Genomic DNA, 20,195 nt, shown 5'->3' with positions numbered 1-20,195 from the left:
TACAAAAATGTGTATATATGTCACTAGTCATGGTGGGAGGAGGAAGGAAAGCAAGAGGAGAAAATGCACGGACTGAGCAGTTGGGTAAAGGACCAACTGGAAAACTGGCAAGAACTAAAAGCTAGCTTTAGCTAAATATATAAGGATACAAACTGACAATTAGGCAAATTTTCACAGTTATCACTCAAATGAAATCAAAATATACATATAGTGATCAATATATGCCTTTATTATTGACAAAATAAAATGGCTCCTATAAGAATTCATCTAAAATAAAAGTATCACTGGCTGTTCCTTCCACTGGTTAGTGGCACCCAAGGTTTATAAGCGTTAAATGGTTAAGCATAATGATATGAAAAGGGGGGGCGGGAACAACTTACTTCATCATTGAGCCAGTGATAGTTCTTCAAGGTCTGGATATCTCCTCTAGTGATTCGTAATTTGAAAGCACTACTTAGGATCTCATCCTGTGGGCCATGGCCTAGGGCATTACTGATTTCCTTTTCCATGTCCTGAATTAGAAAGTCCAGAGGTTGCTACTTTAACATAGAACCACTATCAGATATTTAAAGTCTGAGACTGAAAAAAGCGACTTTTGCCTTTGTAATACCTGACCCTTGAGAAAAATATACTAACCAAGAACTACTAAATTGATGTATGAAAAGATTTAAACTTAGACCCCAAAGGAGTCTTATTAATGATTACAGAAAAAATATCGCTTGAATTATTAGCTTCTGGAAATAAATATTTACATATAAAGTACATTCTCAATTATCCCACTACCATTTATTAAGCACTTTGAGCCAAACATGGTACCAGATGCTTGAAGTACATCATTAATCCCTGCTTGTGGGGAAAATATCATCACCATTTTATAGAAGAGGTAACACCCATAGAATTTAGGTTACATGCTCAAAGTCATAGATTATTAAAAGGCCAAGTCAAGATTTGAAGCCAGGAGTATCTAACTTCCTAGCCTTTGCTCCTTTCGCAATACTATAAAAGTATCTTCATACTATTCTCATTCCCCTCCTAAACTTTTATGTAAATACATCAAAGAAAATTAGGATACCTAAGAAATCATAATATCCATTTTTGACATGAAAGTAAGCAAACACACAGAAAGTGGAACATTAGGCAGCAGACTAGCAACTGAGTCTGTACTGAACAGAGTTTCATTACTCTAAAGAAGTATGTAAATAAATGTATATTTAAGCGATAAGACTCAATCAATAAACCAAGAGAAATTATTTCAGCCAAATATTGTTAATATTGCTTTCCACTGCACACAATTTTTTAATGTTATGGCTCTCTCTCTCTACCCGCATGCCCAATATGTAGTAAATGCTCAAGAGATATTCACTGAATAGGACTGACTACCACCTAGTAAGACAGCAATGGAGAAGGAGCCAAGATTCTGGCATACTTTTAAAACGAGACTTTTTTAACTACCTTCATCTCCTTGTTTTCTTTAAATTTTTACTATTTTCCAATGCAATAATTAATGGAAGGGACATTTTAGTAAACCATAATTACTTAAAAGAAACCTGCAGTGAACTCATTCCTAATGCCAAACCCATACTATGTGACCTAAAATATTTTAAGGCTAGAAAAAGATTCTACGAAGAACTCAGCGTATTCTAAGATATGTGACAATTATGTCTACACACATTTGTCGAACATTACTCTGATCCTTTAGGCCACCTTTACAGAGCATCAATGATCAATAAAGCCAGTGACTAAAAGCATCCCTTAGGCCTGATTTCCTTCATATAAACATCCCTAGCCTGGGGAAGCAACTCAAAAAAGTCATTCAAGTCTTCAATAAGTTAGCTTATTTAAAAACATGTCTCTTATTCTGATCAACACAAGAAATAATACCTCTGTAAGTTCAAGAAGATCATCCGTCCTTTTATCCTTCTCTTTGCCTGAGCAATTTTTTTCTTTTGTCTCAAGTATTGATATTTTCCTCCTGAGTAAGCCATTGCTTCCACTGCCCAGGCGAAGTCGGGCTGAAACCTCCTCAGATAGGTCAGGTTCCAGCTGGTGTCCCCTCCTCTGAAGGAGAAAGTTTCTAAATTCTATTGACGTGTTTGAAACTTGTACATATAAACATACATTAATACATGAAATATAAAACAGTGCCATTATCTTGAAAGAGAAGAGAATTAGCAATTTCCTAAATGAGTAAACAGATTTAATGTATCTGCCTTTCCCTTCAAGAGGGACCAAAAAGTGTTCTAGACCTAAGGCTCACAAGACACCTCACTTAGAAATCATTTAACAGAACACTCATCATTTTCCCTGAAGGTAGCAAGAAAAGTATTTTCAGTTCTCTTATTCAAATTAAAAACAATATAGTAAGAAAATAATTTAAAGTTTTAAGACAACAAAAAAATATTATCCATAATTCCATCACACAAAATAAACTCCTGCTGCCTTTATACTAAGTAAACTTGTTCTTCTTTTTTAAAAAGTAGTTATATATTATAGAAAAATGCACAAAACATTAATGTGTCATTTATTTTTTATAAAATTAACACCTATGTAACCATCATTCAGGTCAACAAGCAGAATTCTGCAGTATTCCAGAAACTCTGATAAGATCCTTCCTTATCATGACCCTTTGTAACAGTTAATATTGAATTTAATCTGGTAGGCAAACTATTTTAAAATTAGAAAATTTATTTAGAAATAGAGCTTTGAACTAGAACTATATTCTCAACACACTTAACCATTACTCTTTATTCTAGCTAACTGTCAGGTATACCAGCCCTGAGAAACGAGTAGCTGCTGGCCCTTCCCCATTACTGCAGAAAGCAAAGCTTTTGGGTTCAGCAAGGACTGAAGCAGGACTGTAGTCTTTAGCCAGGTAACAAATTATTGCCGCCGCCGCCACCACCACTACCCCGTCCTTTCTCAGGCTTAGTTGACCTCTTCTTTCAGTTTTTGTTCCATGAGTGATAAACTATAATTAGGCTTCACTCTGAATCACTGGAAATGGGGTACATTAGAGAAGAGAACGTTCTAAGACTTATGACTTAATACCATGGATTTAGACTATGACTTCGCTTGAAGACTAATTCTTATGAAGAAATCTAATAGGAAAAGAGAAACTTGATCTAACAAATACTGTACTTAACACAAACTTGTCTCCTAAGCTTTGGTATTTGTATGTATCTAAAATGTTAAGTAATCTAAAATTTCAAGTTTACATTTAATTAGGAATAGATTTCTTTTGGATATGGAATGTTTATTATTTGGATATGGAATGTTATTAAAAAGTTGGCATTGCTATGGAGATCAGTCGAACACTTCTTATCCAGATACTTATATAGAAAAAGTTCGTTCCAATTAAGCATAAGATTAATACTATTTTCAAGTAAATCTGAAATTTTGACTCTGAAAATAAAGTCCTTAATATGTATCTTTTCTCAGGTAACGGCTGAGATGGAGGCAAACTGGTCTCTCTTACAAAGGTGGTCACTGCACAGAGATAAAAATCCAGCAACTCAGAAGGAAGCTAAAGTTGTATATCTTCAATGCCTGCTGCTTTTTCAAAGAAAACAACAGAATTAGAAATCAAAGTAATTTATAACAACTTTCTTATTTTTCATGGGCATCAAAATTTTAATACTAAGTCATGTGAAAGAGTAAAAAGATATAAAATTTAACTGGGGTTTCTACTTACACCTTCATTTTCAAGTCTGATTCCAACTATCTTCTCTGTATCAGAAATTTTCCCCTTTGAACACCTGAGGAAAAAAATATAGAAATTACAGACTAGATGATTTTAACTTGGTACATGTAAGAAATAACCAGAAAATTTTCTAGTTTTAGAAATAAGATTTAATAATTTGCAAACAAAAATTGCCTTGAGTTTATAGTCCTCTAAAGAAAGGGTCAGCAAAATTCTTCTCAAAAGGCTCAGTAGTAAATATTTCAGGCTTTGCAGGTCTCAAATGGTTTTTGTCACATCTTCTCAATGTATAGTTCAAAAGCAGGCATAAACAGTATATAAATAAATAAATATATAACTGCATTCCAATAAAACTTTATATACAAAATAGGCAGGTGGACCAGATTTGGCCCATGGGCCATATTTTACTCAACTTTGTGCTATAAATATAGAACTATCATCCAAACTCCTAAGGTACACAGAACTGCCTTCTCTGTTCATATACTAGAGATGTCCACCATACTCACACTCATTTAAGTGGCACTTGCATCTTTCAAGCCTTAATGTCTATGAGAGAAAGGCACCCTCCCAAGTTAGGACGGGTATCAAAAACAAGAGCTACCTAAGTACTCATATATGCTGACCAGCTACCAGAGCTGAGGAGAGTTCACAATTCCTCAGACATGGTGACTCATACATATAGCTTATCAAGTAAGAAAATAATGACAAAAGAAAACTCAGAATGAACTGAACCATGTACCTCTTTTCACTCCTCACTGAACATAGAGGTCCCCTTGTTTCAACAACTCTATCTGTATGGGTAGCAAAGAAAAAATTAAGTGTTTCCTTTAATAATCAATAATATAGCTAGAATTCCAACTCATGTAGTTTTTAAAGCACCAACACATTTGACTTACTTTGAAATGGTAGAATCAATTCCAAAGACAGTAGCCTTTTTACAAATCAAGTTGTTTTTTAAAGATGAAAAAATTGCTTTCTTAAATATTATCTTTAGTGTAAATTGACTGCTATCCGCTCATTTGGTAAGCTATCATTTAATGGACAGCAAGTGGAGAAATGCAAGGAAATTAACATAGGGAATATAACGAAATTAATTTTAGGCTCACAAAATATGTATTACTATATATAGTAGCTAGGTATAATAATCAAGAGGTATTTTATAAGTCTGCTTCATCTTGAAATAACTTTTTTACTAAACTACTACATTGGATAAATCCGAATGTCCTCAGGTCTGGTATTTCAAAGTTTGGTATACAATCTTGTACTAGTATTTTATTTTTCAATTTCGTATGCATATAAACTAAGTTCAATATATTAAAGTAGGGCTAAATCTTGGAACTCACATTGTTTTGGAACAAACTGAGTTGTTCTGACTCCATGACTTTGCTCTTCCCCCCAGCCTTTGGTCTTTAATGTGTCCATTTGACTCCTCTGAGAACTTAGAAACACAAAAAGCAAAGACAATCAGACACAAAAGAAGACTCTACCATAAATACTCATTATCTCTGTCTGACCAGCTTCTCCAAACAGGAATTACTGATTACCCTGAAACACTGAATTATAAGAAAGAGGATGCAACATAGCACCATCTGGGACTAGAATAAAAGAAATCTAATCCTAATTCTGTTTGGAAAAGTGGACATTCTCAACCCCAATGCCACCTTGACTGAAAACTCTGAAGTGTGATAAAGCTGGTGAAGCATACACTGCTTTCAACGGTGGCTAGTCAAAATGGAGAAAATATTAATGTTCTGATTGACTAAACTAAAAAAAATTTAAAATTTTAAAGTTCACAATCAAAGTTCAAATTCTCAGACAAATATTCCTTTGTTATTTCTGCACTCAACAAGCTAGTAGCCTTGTGACTTTTTCACCTTCAACTTGCTGTTATGTAATTTCTGGGACTCCCCTCTGTGTATTCTCACTTGTTAGAATTATCAAGTGTACCTAAATCCTGAGCTCACATGTTTTTGTCCCCGTTTACAAGAAGATATAAGGCCAAACATCAATTCTTTCTGCCATTCTCATCTATTTGCTCAAATCATTAGAGTATTTAATTAACAAGGAGTCTTATAAGAAATACTTATTACCTGAGGTGCTTTAATCTTGTCTCTAAAGTGGAGGGTTTCAATTGTGCAACGCATCCACTAAGATGGCTCAAGGACTATGTGTATATGAAGGAGGGGAGAAAAGGGGAGGCAGGAGGAGAAGGGACAAGCAGGAGAGAAGAGGGAGAAAAAGAGAGGCAGACAGAGAGAAAGAGAGAGATTGTAGGAAATGTGTATGTTTGGGAGGTTGAAAAAACTCCCTACTCTGACATCAATCTATGATTCCACTTTTCTATATCAGAATTTTGAGTAAGAGTATGCTTGAACAAAGGACTCTAAAGCTAACAGAAAATTTTATTTTGTAAAACCACTCTTCTATATAATCCATTACTACATACAATTTGTTCAAACAAATCACAGGGCTGGTTCTCTCAATGTTAACTTCTTTTTGCAATCATTCCCATCAACTCCCTCTCCAAAAATAAGGGAAAAAATGTCTGATTAAGCATTTATCCTGTTAGCTCATCTTTACCTATGATGAGCTGAAGCTACAGGAGGAACAGAGTTTCCATGACCACCTTCTTTAAGTCGCTCCAATAACCTTCGGTACTTCTCTCTTTCCTCTTTTTGAACACCCTAAATAAAAGAAAGCATGTTAGATAACTTCTAGCACAATAAACCTATAATTAAATCTTAAACAAAGAAAGAGGTCAAAAGCAGACCACAGAAGGGTTTTATTGATCAGTTTTTTAATTTCTTTAATTATAAATTTTACAAATTAAAAAGAAAAATCCAAAAATCTGGCATTTTTTTGAAAAACTGAATCAATAATCTAAAGCTGGGTAGGACTATTCCCTTTTGATGGGCTATTGGCTCCAGCCCACTTCACTCATTTACATTATCTCCTAGACCTTGATGGCATTTGAGTTTTTGAAAATGGGACTGGGTAAACCACAAAACAACTCAGTAGAAATAATCCACTTGCATATTCAGAAAATTCAGTTTCCAAAATAGAACTAGTCTCACCAAAGTCACCAATGATCTTCTATAGCCAGATCCAACACGTTTTTTTCAGCCTTTATGTTACTTGACCTCTCTCTTCAGCATCTCAACCTGCTGACCTCACCCTACCTTCCTAGACAATACGCTCTCCTGATTTCCTCTTATCTTCCAAGTCTTCATTGCAGATTATTTCTTCTTCTGCCTACCTAAAATGGCGATGGTTCTGCCCATTATCTCTTCCCACACTACATTCTCTCCCTGAAAAATGTCTTCAACTCCCTTGATTTAACATAATACCAACTGGCAGAAGATTTAGAAACGTGTCTCTAAACCTGCCTTCTTCTCAGAACTCTATAGGCCAGGTCTTCTTGCATGTTTCATAGGCACTTTAACCAATGTTCAAAACTGAAGCCACCAACTTCCTCCTAAACACACGGGGTATCTTGGTCAGTGGCACGTATTTATCCAAGACTGAAATCTGAGACTCGGGCTTTTCCCTTTAACTTCATTATACTTAGCCAGTGAATATGTCCTTCTAATATTTCTAGAATATACCTTGTGTATACCTCATGTATATGAGCTCAGTCCCATCTCTGATTTCTCATCTAAGGGGATTGAAACCTACTTTATAAAACTTCTTATTAAGAGGTAGGGCTGAAGTCCGTCCAGTCCTCTCTCTGCTTATGTTTGTTTGTTGAGTACAACTATTTATATATAAGCTCCTAAAGGACAGGGACCATATTTTATTCTATTTGAATTGCTGACAATGGGCACCTAAATAAATATTTCTTTGATTAACTAAACTAAGTGGCTCAGAAAACCATGTAGTAATGGGTGATGGTCCTGGGGAATGTCAGATGTAGGAATAATTCTAATTCTCCTGGAATAAGTGAAGACTTCAAGAGGGAAGAAGAAAAGACTGTTGATGAAGACATCATGCTAAGTGCCCTGAAAAGGGAAGGAAAGAGCAGACATGTAGACTATTTACTTCCCTTACTTGGTCAACACTTACAGCTTATAAAAGAAACAAGTTAGAATAATTCAGGCATCCAAAAAGAAAGAATCTATAATCTTATCTTTTCCCAACATGATTCTTTTTTCTTATTGAGTAAAATAATCTGGAAATTGACTAAATTACATATGTATAGAATATCTCTTGAAGGATACATACAAGTATCATTGGTTACTTACTAAGAGTCAAACAGAGTGGGGAAGTGAGACTGGGAAATTTATAGTCACTGTACACCCTTTTATACTTTTAGATTTTTGTACAATTGCACATATATTACTTATTCCCCCCCAAATTCATAAAATAGTTTTCAAAAAGGATCAGGTTAAAAGGGCTTACCTCCTCCACGGTACAATGAGGACGTCTCAGACCCTTGCCACCCTCTTCAGTAATCATCTCTGTTACAGCCTGTTCCTGAGGTTTCCACGGTAAGGAACTCTCTGGATTGCCTTTGCTATGGCGACGACCACCTGGTCTTCTATTATAGGCTTCCGAGTTCAAAGTAAAACTGAGGGACAGGAAAAAAATGTTCAAGTTACTACCTAACTGCTTAAATTGCTGGAATCTAAGCTCCAGACCATTCTCTGATTAGGATTCCTAGGTTAAGCTTTCTCTGGGCAAAGCAGATAACTACTATTCACAAAGGTTAGATCTGGAGTAGAGGACACCCCAGAATTCTACTATGGAATGTCTATTTCCAGTAACCAGGGCTACTGAATGAAGGCCTCGGCCTTCTTCCTCATGTCTAACTTTCCAAATCCAACTCTGGAATTAGCTCCCCTATTACACATACCCTCCTCTTATACTGCACTTTTTCTTTAGTCACCGGAATTGGCATCGCTGGAATAAATTATTGGTGTGACTGATTATTGTCTATATTCCCCTCTAAACTTTAAATTCCACAAAGATAAGATGATATCCTTTTACCACTGTACCCTAGTATATGATCTAAGCCAAAAGGCACTCAATAAATATCTGCTAAATGCTAAATTAATGAATATAAATTAAAAAATGCTAAAATGGAAGCCATGAAGTCCCAACCTAGTCATTGCTGCTGGTGACAGAGACTGCCTCTCCTGCCATCACCAATAAGGGGACAAACTGATATCGTACCCTTCTTGATGTGATGTTTTAAAAAGGATACAACACCATGTATATAATATTTTTGCAAAAAAAAAAAAACTGTATACTCTAAACAAACCATAAGTAAAAACATCAGACAAAATTAAAGGGCATTCTACAAAAGAAATGCTTCGTACTCTAAAAGAATCTATGCTGTTAAAGACAAAGAAAGGCTAAAGAGTTGTTCCCGATTAAAGATGATCAACAAGACATGAAATTAAATGTATGATCCTGTACTAAAAAAAGACGATAAAAAAAATAAAATACACAGTAAAAATAATCACTATTATGAAGACATTTAAATAAGATGATATATTTATAAAAATATTAAATTTTCTGATTTATGTAAGTGTCCTCATTCTTATAAAATAAATATATTCAATCAAGTACTCATGACTAAAGAGGCATGAGTCTAAGATTGACTAAATGGGTCATAAAAAAATATGTATATTACAGAGAATGACAGAGCCAATTGGCAAAACGATAACAACTGGTGAATCTGGCCAAACAAAGACAAAATACACAAAGCAAAAACTGACATAATTGGATGAAGAAATGGACAAGTCTGCAATTATAATAGGAAACATTAACACTCCTTGCTTATCAATCAATAAAAAAGTAGGCAGAAATCAGTAAAACCTGTAAAACATTATCAGCAAACTTGAACTAGGACACTCCACCCAACAATAGCAGAATATGCATTCTTTTCAAGTGCACACTGAATATCAACCAGATAAACCATATTCCAGGCCATAAAACAAATGTTAACAAATTTAAAAGAACTGAAACCATATTAAGTACATTCTCTGGCTATAATGGAATTATCAAACTAAATAAAAGAAAGATATCTGGAAAGTCCCAAATATTTAGAAATTAAACAATATAATTCTACACTTCAGAATAATCACTGGTTAGAGAGGAAGTAAAACAAATTAGAAAATATTTTAAATCAAATGAATATTAAAACATTTCAAGATGTGTGGAATGCTGCTTAAGCAATGCTTATATGGACAGTTATAGCACTAAATGCTTAGAGAACAAGTTCACCTCTAAACATTTAAGTATGTATCTCTCAAGAACAAGGACATCCTTTACTTAACCACAATACAACCACCGAATTCAAGAACTTCAGCAATGATACATTATGTAACATTATGTAGCCCATATTCAAATTTCTCCGAAGATAGCAAAAATATCCTTCCCAGTAATTTTTTTCCTATCTAGGATCCAGTGCAGGAGGTCAGTCACACTGCATTTAGTTGTCATGTATCCTTAGCCTCTTTTAATCTGAAACAGCTTTTCAGCCTGTCTTCATTTTTATAATGAAGAGAGTATGGGCCTGTTGTTTTGTAGAATGGACCCTAAATTTAGCTTAACCAGTTTTCACATTCTTAGATTCAGATTATTGATTTTTGCAGGAATACGAATTAGGTGATGATGTCCTTCTCAGTGCAATATATCTAGAGGCCATGATGTCAGTATGTCCCACTGTGGGTGGTTTTAACTTTGATCTTTTGGTTACAGTGGTATCAAGCAGGTTTCTCCATCCTAAAGTTACTATTTTTCCCTGTGTAATTATTAAGTAATTTGTGGGGAGGTATTCTGAGTTTATGTAAATATTCCATACCTCATTAAACTTTTACTCACTAGTTTCAGTTCAACTGATGATCCCTGTACATATCAATTACTATGATAGTTACAAAATTTTTTTTTTTTTAATTCTATCATTCCTTCTATACTTACTAGGTGGGATCCACTATAAAGATCTTTCCTTCCCACACTATATATTTATTTACTAGCATCTATATTCCTGTCTTTATTTACTATGATGCATAAATTGTTCATAATTTGGCCAGTGAAAGCCTTTTCAAGTTTCTTTGTGTATCAATGTGTCCTTTAATTTCTGGCATAAGATGTTTCAAACTCATTTTGTACTTTCTCTCCTAGCTCTATAATCAGCCATTTAGCCAACTCCAGAGAGCTCTAGTTTTTAGTTAGTATCTCATTTTTAAATATGAGTGGATAGTCAATATTTGAATAAAGACTCTAATATGAAAGATAGGACCAAAACAAAGTAAAGGGTAGGGGTGATTCAGAGGAAACAGATAAATCAAGCAGGAGAAGAAATTTTAAAATAATTAACAGCTTTAAAGAAATAAGAAAAGATATTGCATCCTATAATAAGAACAAGATGCTCGGAGAAAGAAAAACTCATGGAGTAAGGAGGGGTAGGATGCTTACAACTTAAAAACTATGAAGCCAACAACAGCAACAAAATCAGTAAAAGATTTTTTTTAAAAGGGCAAGGACAATAACAAAAGAGAATATATAAGAAAATTAGGTCAATCCAGAAGATCTAATATCCAAGCAGTAGCAATTCTAGAAAGTGAGAACATAGAAAGGAGAAGAAAATTACTAATAGTTCGGTTTATGAAAATGCATCAGGCTAAACATGTGCACTTTCCTGTATGTATATTACACTTCGAAAAAAGTTTAAAAGTGAACTACAACTATTTTTTAAATAGTTGGCATATAATATAGTAGAAAAAGTAACACACACCTGAGTTCAAGTCTCTCACTAGCTGCATGATATTCAGCAAGCTGCTAAACTCCGGATATTTACTTAACAAGATTACATAATAGAATAAAAGTGAGAATGCCTAGCAAGTGCTAAGTTTGCATTTAAAGAAAGGCAGAATTTAACACTTACCCAAAGGAAGGCAGGACTCTGCGAGGCTGATCTCGGGTTACTGTCACTCTGATCTTTGGATAGTCACTTATTCCATTAGGAGATTTATTACCTATTTTAAAAATGCATTTGTAATTGTAAAACAAAACACCTGTGAACAGTCTGCATTAGAAAAAATCGGTGAGCAGTCTACACTGTAGAACTAAATGTCTTATCTTTTCAAATTTTATTACTGTACAGCAGAGAAGTCCAGAACAAACTTTGTAAAGTTAAAGGAAAAGCAACAGTACTAATTTGTCTCTGATCTCAGTAGGCAAAAACATTTCAGAGGCAAGCTTTTCTAGTTTTGCTTGCTGGGAGCAAGAGGTATAAAGAACTCAATAATTACAAACTCTCAGTAATCTAATCAAACTGAGTAAAATTTTCAAATTATTTCTTCTTCCCAAGAAAACATAAGTATTTTTAAATGAAAATCTGCCATATGTTACTACATGTCACTAGAAGCTTCTAAAACTTGTGAGATGGTTCCTGTACTTCGAAAAAATGTCATCAAATTTTCATCGGCCGCATTTTTCTGCTGTAGCTGTTATAGAGGTTTGGTATCACTAAGGACTCCAAAATGCAAAGAAGTCTGAAATTGAACACTTTTTCACAAGTCAGTAGCAGCAAAACCTAAACTGACCTAAATTCATTTGTGTGCAAAATCTGACCTGAACCAATGTTCAATCCCAATGGATTTCTTAATAGTATTCAATAAACACGATATATCTAAAACAGGAAAAATTTGGAATTCCCAAACACATTTCTAAGGGTTTCAGATTAGAGACTGGACTTCTTTATAGAAAAAACCTGCCCTAGGAATACCTGTGCTTCCCCACTAGGTTACACAAACCCAGAGAAATATAGTGCTGGTACCTGGGGTACAAGATAAATCAAGATAAATCTACCATCCTTCCCTGTGTCACTTTTAATGGTAAATAATTTCAAACATTTATATAATCACACAATATGAACAGATTATGAAATCTAATTGCATTAACTTTTAAAACAAAATGAAATATCATCTTTGCCCCAGGTCCCTTGGAACTAGATTCTCAGACTCAGGGGTACATATTTACTTTCATTTTCTCTGCCATCAGAGGTACTTTACTAAAAAGGTTTGAGAAGCAATACTCTAAGGTTTTTCTCATTTTCTGAGTATCTTCTCCTGCTTTTGACTTCCGAAGTCACAATTTCTCTAAAAGCTCTTTTTATCCTTCCTTTCAAATTTTACAAACCTACCTGTGTGGCAGAGATCACAACCATTTTCAGAACTCTGGCTTCTTCCTATTTTTCCCCACCATAGCATTTTATACAGTATATACAACAATTACAATTCAATTTAAGGGTCTGGATGATATGAAGGTTCCTAATCCATCGAAGTATAAGAATTGGGAACCTAAGGTTGCTCCCCAATCAGATGATGCCCCTGAAACGCAGAGTTTTACTATTTTGCTATTATTTTGTTATTAAAGATTTTATTTTGTTATTCCTGATAATTTAGCACAGTGCCTGGCACAGAGCAAGCTCTCGAGAAATGTTTTTCTTTTTTTTTTTTTTAAATGAATGAAACTTAATCCAAATAGAAAACGCAACAGTAAATTCAAAGACAATTCTAAAGGGAACTATTTACTTTTTAGAATGGCAGAGAGAATATTTCTGTGTTCTTATCCAAACCCAAATCAGTGTTATCCTTTCATATTCTCAAAACTCAGAAAAAGAGGCAGAAGGAGGTAGGGGGAAGCAGAAATGGTTTTGGCCACCTCACCTAGTTTCAGCATGTTGTTCCAGGATCCAGAACCTGTCAGTTCACAAGATGAAGAGTTCGAAAATACCTTAAAATCAAATAGAATCGCCTCTGTAGTATCTAAATTTTAGAATTTCAATAAGCTTTTAATATGAAAAAAAAAAAAAACTTTATTGGTGATTATTTAGCTAGCTCACAGGAGAGATATTGATGAGATCATAGGTTTGATTTGTAAAGACTCACAAAATGATGAAAAAAATAAAAATTCTAGAGTCTTCATGTATATTATTAGTAATTAGTCTCTTCGTAAGTATTTTTTAAATGTGTAATGTCTTAACTTTTAATTTTTTGGCCTTTTCATCAAGGCTAATAAAGACATGAACATTTCTGAAAAGAAGTCATTCTACACATTAATTCCTAAAATGAGAATATCTCTAAAATTTAATTTTAATGATTAAGTAAAAAAATCCATAGCCCCATTGGAGCCCTATCCCCACTGACCTCTCCTGAAGGGGCCACATTCCGTGTTCCATTACAAGCAGAAGTTACCATGGGCTTTGTAGTCAGCTGGAATGGGAATCCAAATAAGCTGGCAGCATTGTAGAGACTGTTTTTTACTTGGTGAATAAAGCAATCTAGAAAGTGTAATATACATTACATATACATATAAATACAGAGAAATGAGCCTCTAGCAAAAAAAAAAAAAAAGAAGAAGATTGTATCTTAGAAAAGGCCTCTCAATTTTTATTGTAAGTCCTATTTTCAATCATTGAGATAAGAAAGTATCTGTAAAAAATTTTTTTCTCCTGAGTAACTGAAATTCCAGCATTGTGATTTTTGTTTTTTGAGTAAAATATCTAGGATAATTTAAAAACCTGAAACCATCATTTTAGCAAATCACACACTGATTCACAAAAAGAAAGTCCTGAAATGATAGCTTTTAAGCAACGAATTCTCCCGAAAACATAAAAACAGAGACAGGGGCATAACTTACAAACCTAACGCACATAGTCACTAGGTATGGCAGAATCCTACAAGGAACACCATTCACTGACTGATTTGTCCTTATTTCCCAGGCAGGCAACAGTATAGTTATCCTAAACAAAACTTACATAGTACCTATTCTATCTTGGCTATGCCCAGGGTGGAAATGAGCTAAGTATAAGATATGCCAATTCTTAAATATGTGTGATGAAACACAGCTATCCCTCTACTGGAGAAGATGTGCTGGAAGATGTCAGATTTACCCCTCCCTGCTACCAAAAATAAAGATTACAAAATAAGTAAGTAAATAAGCAAAGGGAGGGGTAGATGTCATTGTTTTACCAACTTCCTCCTTTCTTACTTCCTATGCTGTTGTTTTCTACAATTTCCTTTCTGTTTTACCTTAGCCACATTCTGCTTTAGAGAAAAATAGCCTGAAGGTAAAATGATGGCTTTTAAGCAACAAGCTCTCCAAAACACATAAGATACAAAATACTTTCTAGAAAGATAGGGGAATAGTTTAAACAATAGGGAGGATGTGATAGCTGGGTAAAGCAGAATCCAACTTGAAGTAATTTGTAGAGAATAGTTGAAAGAATCAAAGTTTGCAAATGACTGGTTTCTCATTTTAGGAATTAGAAAAAAATTCCAAGTTATCTCTCTAATGATATTGAGCTTTAAATGGTAGAAAAAGAGCTATAGGGATTGGCGCTGAACCCACAGACTATCATTCAAACCCAGAGGACAAAAGGTACTCTTAATAACATAGTTAAATAGTGGACACTAAAAAGCACAGTATTATTTTGTTTCCTACAAGTTTTGTCAAAATCTGAGTATGCCCGAGATTATCTCACTGACTTAAAAAAAAAAAAAAAAAAAAGCCTGCCTCATTTATAAAATGGAATAAGACCACCTTATTTTCCTGAGGCTAGACTAAGATCTCTTAAACTTCCTTTCATCTACAAGATCATGAGTCTGCAATTCTAAGTCCTCCTCCTTTTTTTTTAACCCATCTTTTTACCAATAGAGTGGTATCGTCTGATATAGAAGCCAGTAAGCCACATGTAAATTACCTAAGTTTAAATTAATTAAAATCAAATTCAGTTCCTCAGTAACAACAACCCCATTTGAAGTGCTCAATAGCCATCATGGCAGAGTTCTACTGGACAGCAGGGCTACCTATAGACCTTTACAAACTCTGCCAATAACTATTACCTCTGCGACCCACTGCTTCACACTTGGCTTAGGTTCCCTTGTCTAATTTCCATACAGAAAATCATAATACATATTACATGGAAATCATGGTGGGAGAAATCCTTAACATACAAGTCCATAAAATGGATGACTACCAAAATTATTTCAGGAACCTTCTGTAATTCCTAAGTTATGATTTTTTTTTTTTACTACCTACAGCTATCAAATGTATTTGAAAGGGAATTTTTTTTGCTACTATTAATGTAAAGCAATATTGTTTTAGAAAAAAATGAAAACACAATATTATTAAGTTCTAACTGCACCTATTAAAAAAGGAGAGATGTAGTTTGACTCTTGAACAACACAGGTTTGAATTGTGTGGGTCCACTTATACACAGATTTTTTTTTTCAATAAATACTGCAAATGCATTTTCTCTTCCTTACCACTTTAACATTTTCTTTTTGCTCACTTTATTGTAGAATATAGTATAGAATACATATTAACATATAAAATGTTAATAAATCAACTGTCTATTGATAAGGCTTCCAGGGAAGAGTAGGCTATTAGTTAAATTTTGGGGGAGTCAAAAGTTATACATGGATTTTCAATTTCAATGTGGAAGAGTGACTGCCCCCCCCCATGTTGATCAAAGGTCAACTGTATTCAACAAGTATTGAAAACATACTAGCATTAAATAAAGATTTTCTGCTTAAACTAATCATTAATTAAAAATAACTGAAAAGAACACAACTTTTTTTAGTATATAATATAATTCCAATGTTATTTAATGCTATGAACATTGTAGCTCCTAAAATTATTTCCTGACTGGTATTTATCCTGTGCTTTGAGAAATACTGTTCTAATGAATTTGAATATTCTTGGCATCCAAAGTCCTCCAAAATTTGACCTCTCTCTTGCAAACATTTTCCCTGAATTCTATTCACTATTTCCTGAATTACATAAATTTCCAATACTATTCCCTCTACCTAGAAAGTTTTTCCTTCTATCGCTCTCTGTTGACAGCCTATCCAACCTTCAAGATCTATCTCCCATACTAGCTCCTTCATCAAATATTCACTGAGACTCTTAACCAGCTGAAAATTGAACAGTATTTTGTTACTATCTTTCTTATTTCATTAATCATATCCTCAATTGACACGGGTATTATTTGCTTTTCTTATATCCCCCATATATAATCACATACTCCTATAATTTTAAGGTTCTTAAAAATAGAGACCTTGTCTTAACTCTTTTTTGTATTTCCTGCAGACAGGTCTTAGCAGGAAGACATGTTCAGTAAGTACGCATTGGATTTAAATGAAATCTTAACGCAGACATATCCATTCTTAATGACTACATCTCAAGGTAGATCCAAATTCATGTATTTTTTTGAGAATGAGGAAAATGTTACAGTATTCCATCATGCTGCCTTTTCCCTTTAATCTAATTTTATTCTCTTCTACCAAGTGATGCCTAGCCCTTCAGATTATAGGGAAGTAAACAACCTGGGGCAACACATTAGATTGGTTCACTCAGCTATCTGAACTAGATGATTCAGTTTGAAGTAGTTTTTATAATGCTTTCTTCTCAAATTTAAAAAGCACCTTTTATTTATAGGAAGATTTAGAATTTTAAAATGTATATTCAACATACAGGCTTATCTATCTGGAAAGAATTCCCTGATAACAGTGGTTGCCTCCAAAAAAGATAACTGAGTATAAAAGAGACTCACTTTTTATGGCATATATATTTTATCTTTTGAATTTTGTTCCATGCATATAGTTTTCCTATTTAAAAAACTAATTTTTAAAATTAATATTCAATACCTAATCTTGGTCTTTTGGCTGGTATTTCATCAGTGTCCACCGTAGAAAACAGAGAGCTGAGAAAAGAGAAAAAAAGATATATGTGCATATATATATTTATATACACATTTATATACACATGTTACCATTTCTATAAGTAAACTCAGTATTCATACAACACACCTCCCTCCATTCACTTTGTCATAAAATGAGATCCAACTGATGTTTTAAAAAGAATGCTACTCTATAGGAGGACTTCAGCATTTGAGGACTTAACACTATGGGTTCAACTATTTGAGAGACCTAAAACTTCCTGTAATCTGGCTAAAGTAAAACTTGATTTTAACCACAAATCATTTACCTAGTAAACGAACATAGGTAAGAGCCTAGAACTAGTTATTTCCTTTTTTTCTCCAGAAATGACTTATAAACAATTTCCTTTTGATATGTGACACCGTCCCTCCCCCCAAAGTCATTTTCTACTTCAGGTAAAAGCAGACAATATAGAAGCTTTAATAGTTCTTAGCCAGAAAAGCTGTTATATTTCACCGCAATTTTTTTAAGGAAACTATATTACGGTGGTAATAATGAATTTCAGTTATTGGACCTATACCTCAACAGTGGTAAAAGTTCATGGTACACACTAATTATATTTCGAAAGATGATTATGACTGACCGTATTTACAAAAAAAAAAAAAATGAACAGAATAAATCCCAGGAGAATAACATCGAGTTCATTATTTAAACATCTCAAAAAGACCTCCTGGCTTCATTTTAGCTGAAAAATGGCTTACATTGAGAAAAGTTGTTTTTAGATTAAGTATGTATGGTAAAGAACAGAGTTTTTACCTCCAAACAACTGTATCCCTGATTAGCAGGGATTTGTAGCAAAAGAGAGGACAGGGGAGAGCAAATTAACATTGCCTATTGAATAAATATGTACCAAGTGCCTATCATGCACAAACCTCCTCACAAGGACTTTGAGGTAGAATAAATACTACCCTTATATATATTAAGCATCATTTTAGGCACTTTACAACATATTTTCAAATGATCCTTATATCAACCCTACAGAAAGGTGGGAGGGAAGAACAAGTTGAAACCTTGCCCTCTCTGGAACACATAATAGAATTCAGCCAACAGTCAATTTCATCAAAGACCTGCGTTCTCAGGTTCATGCATTAATCATCTTGTTCTCTCAACTCCAAGAAACCACCCTTCAATGATCTTGAGGCTTAGTAAAACAAACATGAAATTAACACTTGATTACTAAAAGTTGAGGGGTGAATAGAATCGGTGTAGTATTTTATTCTCTAATTCTTAGGCCAAGGGGTTACACACTACAAAAAGGGACAAACCAAGGGTTATGCGCTTAGTAAAAAGGGCTTCGAGTTTTCCCAAAATGTTAACTAAATTTCAGAGTAAAGACTAGTGATCTTTTTAAAGGAATGAGGTACCTATTTTTTTCTCATACACTAATTTTAAAGCATATAACCACTCTCCCTCCCTTTCTCCCAACACACACACACACACAGTTTGACAGCTGTTCAGAACAAGACAGCTGCTGTCTCGGTGCTAAGAGAACAGTACTTGCAGTCACAACGGCTTTGGGCAAGCTATCAATCTCACCTCTCTTAACTGTTGCACGTATTACCCACAGATGACACTTAGGAGTGTGCTTTGTAAACAGTGAGCCAAAACAAATTTTTAGTTTTCAACCTAAGAGCAGCAAAGTATGATAAAGACCCATTTGTTGATAGGAAACAGCGTAGACTCTGACAAGAACATCAAAAATCCTAACCATCACTGGCCACTCCAAAGATAACTAGCTCCTTCCATCATCAGGAGCTGCAACCGCACAGGGTGGAGGTAGCGACTACGTCACCAGGGCATCCGCGACCCGCATTTCTACCGCCTAGACCCAGATACGACTTTGGGTTGAGCGGGGCCTGCCTGGCTGGATAGGCGCTACCCGGCCGAGCCCAGGGTGGGGGAGGGGACACACAGGCCAGCCCTCACCCCCCCGCTCCTCTCACCTGTTCGAGCGCCGCCTCTTCAGGAGGGCGCGGGCAGGGGGCACCGGCCGGTCACAGAAGCGGAAAATGGTGCCGAGAATCCTAACCAGCCATTTGTACATACCAGGCCCAAGCAGCAGCGGCGGCCGACACACCCCGAGACGCAAACCCCAGAGCTGTCGCCGCCGCTGCCGCCTTCGCCGCCTCAGCCACCACAGCCAAGGTTCGGTCGCCGACTTGTGACGCGTTCCGAAGGCCCACAGATACAACGTCCGCAGGACTACAAGAGGCCCCCGCCTGCCACCCCTCTTGACGTCACCTCCTCCAGCCCAACCGGAAGACATCTTCGACCTCAATCTGCGCACGCGCTCCCTAGGGCCCCTCCTCCCGAGCCTAGCAACCAGAATGCCTGCGGGAAGGTCTCGGTCCAATCGTTGATGAGATCGAAAGGGCTGTGGGAGGGGTTTTCTCTTTGGCAGAGCCAATCCTGAGGCCGCCCGCGGGACAAGGCCCACAGACTACACGTGAGGCTTTTCCACCCAAAAGGAAGCTCTCCCAAGGCCTGAAATACAGTAGATACTCACTAAATGTTTGAGTACACAAAATAAAGGTAAGGTTAATTAACAAATGTTTACCGTGCTAGAAACCCTTTATCTTGCTTATGCCTTGTACTTGACATGCATTGTTACCTTCATTTCTCTCAGCAACCGAAGGCAAGGAAGAGTCTTGTGCCCATTTTTAATAATAAGAAACTCGAAGCAGAGAGCGATTAAGCAATTTGCCCTCACAAAGCTAACTAGTGGAATAGCTGGAATATGAACCCGGGTCTGAGAACCAGCG

The 20,195-nt window shown here is 35.3% G+C and overlaps 1 protein-coding gene across 2 annotated transcripts in view; it reads right to left on the bottom strand.

Moving 5' to 3' along the window:
- SENP2 (SUMO specific peptidase 2) overlaps positions 1-19,714 on the bottom strand; it is a 31,709-nt gene extending 11,995 nt beyond the window's left edge. The window contains exons 1-12 of one of the 2 annotated variants that reach the window (XM_016159745.2): positions 19,377-19,714; positions 17,362-17,417; positions 13,858-13,991; positions 13,378-13,444; positions 11,592-11,682; positions 8,099-8,267; positions 6,281-6,384; positions 5,044-5,138; positions 4,440-4,491; positions 3,692-3,755; positions 1,882-2,058; positions 381-512 (exon numbers count right to left, since the gene is read on the bottom strand). In XM_016159745.2, the coding sequence (XP_016015231.1) occupies positions 381-512; positions 1,882-2,058; positions 3,692-3,755; positions 4,440-4,491; positions 5,044-5,138; positions 6,281-6,384; positions 8,099-8,267; positions 11,592-11,682; positions 13,378-13,444; positions 13,858-13,991; positions 17,362-17,417; positions 19,377-19,699 (1,464 nt within the window). In that variant the 5' untranslated portion in view covers positions 19,700-19,714. Of the gene's footprint in view, positions 1-380; positions 537-1,881; positions 2,059-3,691; positions 3,756-4,439; positions 4,492-5,043; positions 5,139-6,280; positions 6,385-8,098; positions 8,268-11,591; positions 11,683-13,377; positions 13,445-13,857; positions 13,992-17,361; positions 17,418-19,376 lie in introns of both variants that reach the window. The other variant, XM_016159746.2, reaches the window with a different exon arrangement.
- Between the last annotated feature and the right edge of the window lie 481 nt (positions 19,715-20,195).

The sequence above is a fragment of the Rousettus aegyptiacus genome, unplaced genomic scaffold (assembly GCF_014176215.1).
Source record: "Rousettus aegyptiacus isolate mRouAeg1 unplaced genomic scaffold, mRouAeg1.p scaffold_m13_p_4, whole genome shotgun sequence".
NCBI lineage: Eukaryota > Metazoa > Chordata > Mammalia > Chiroptera > Pteropodidae > Rousettus > Rousettus aegyptiacus.
This window is presented reverse-complemented; position numbering and strand designations above follow the sequence as displayed.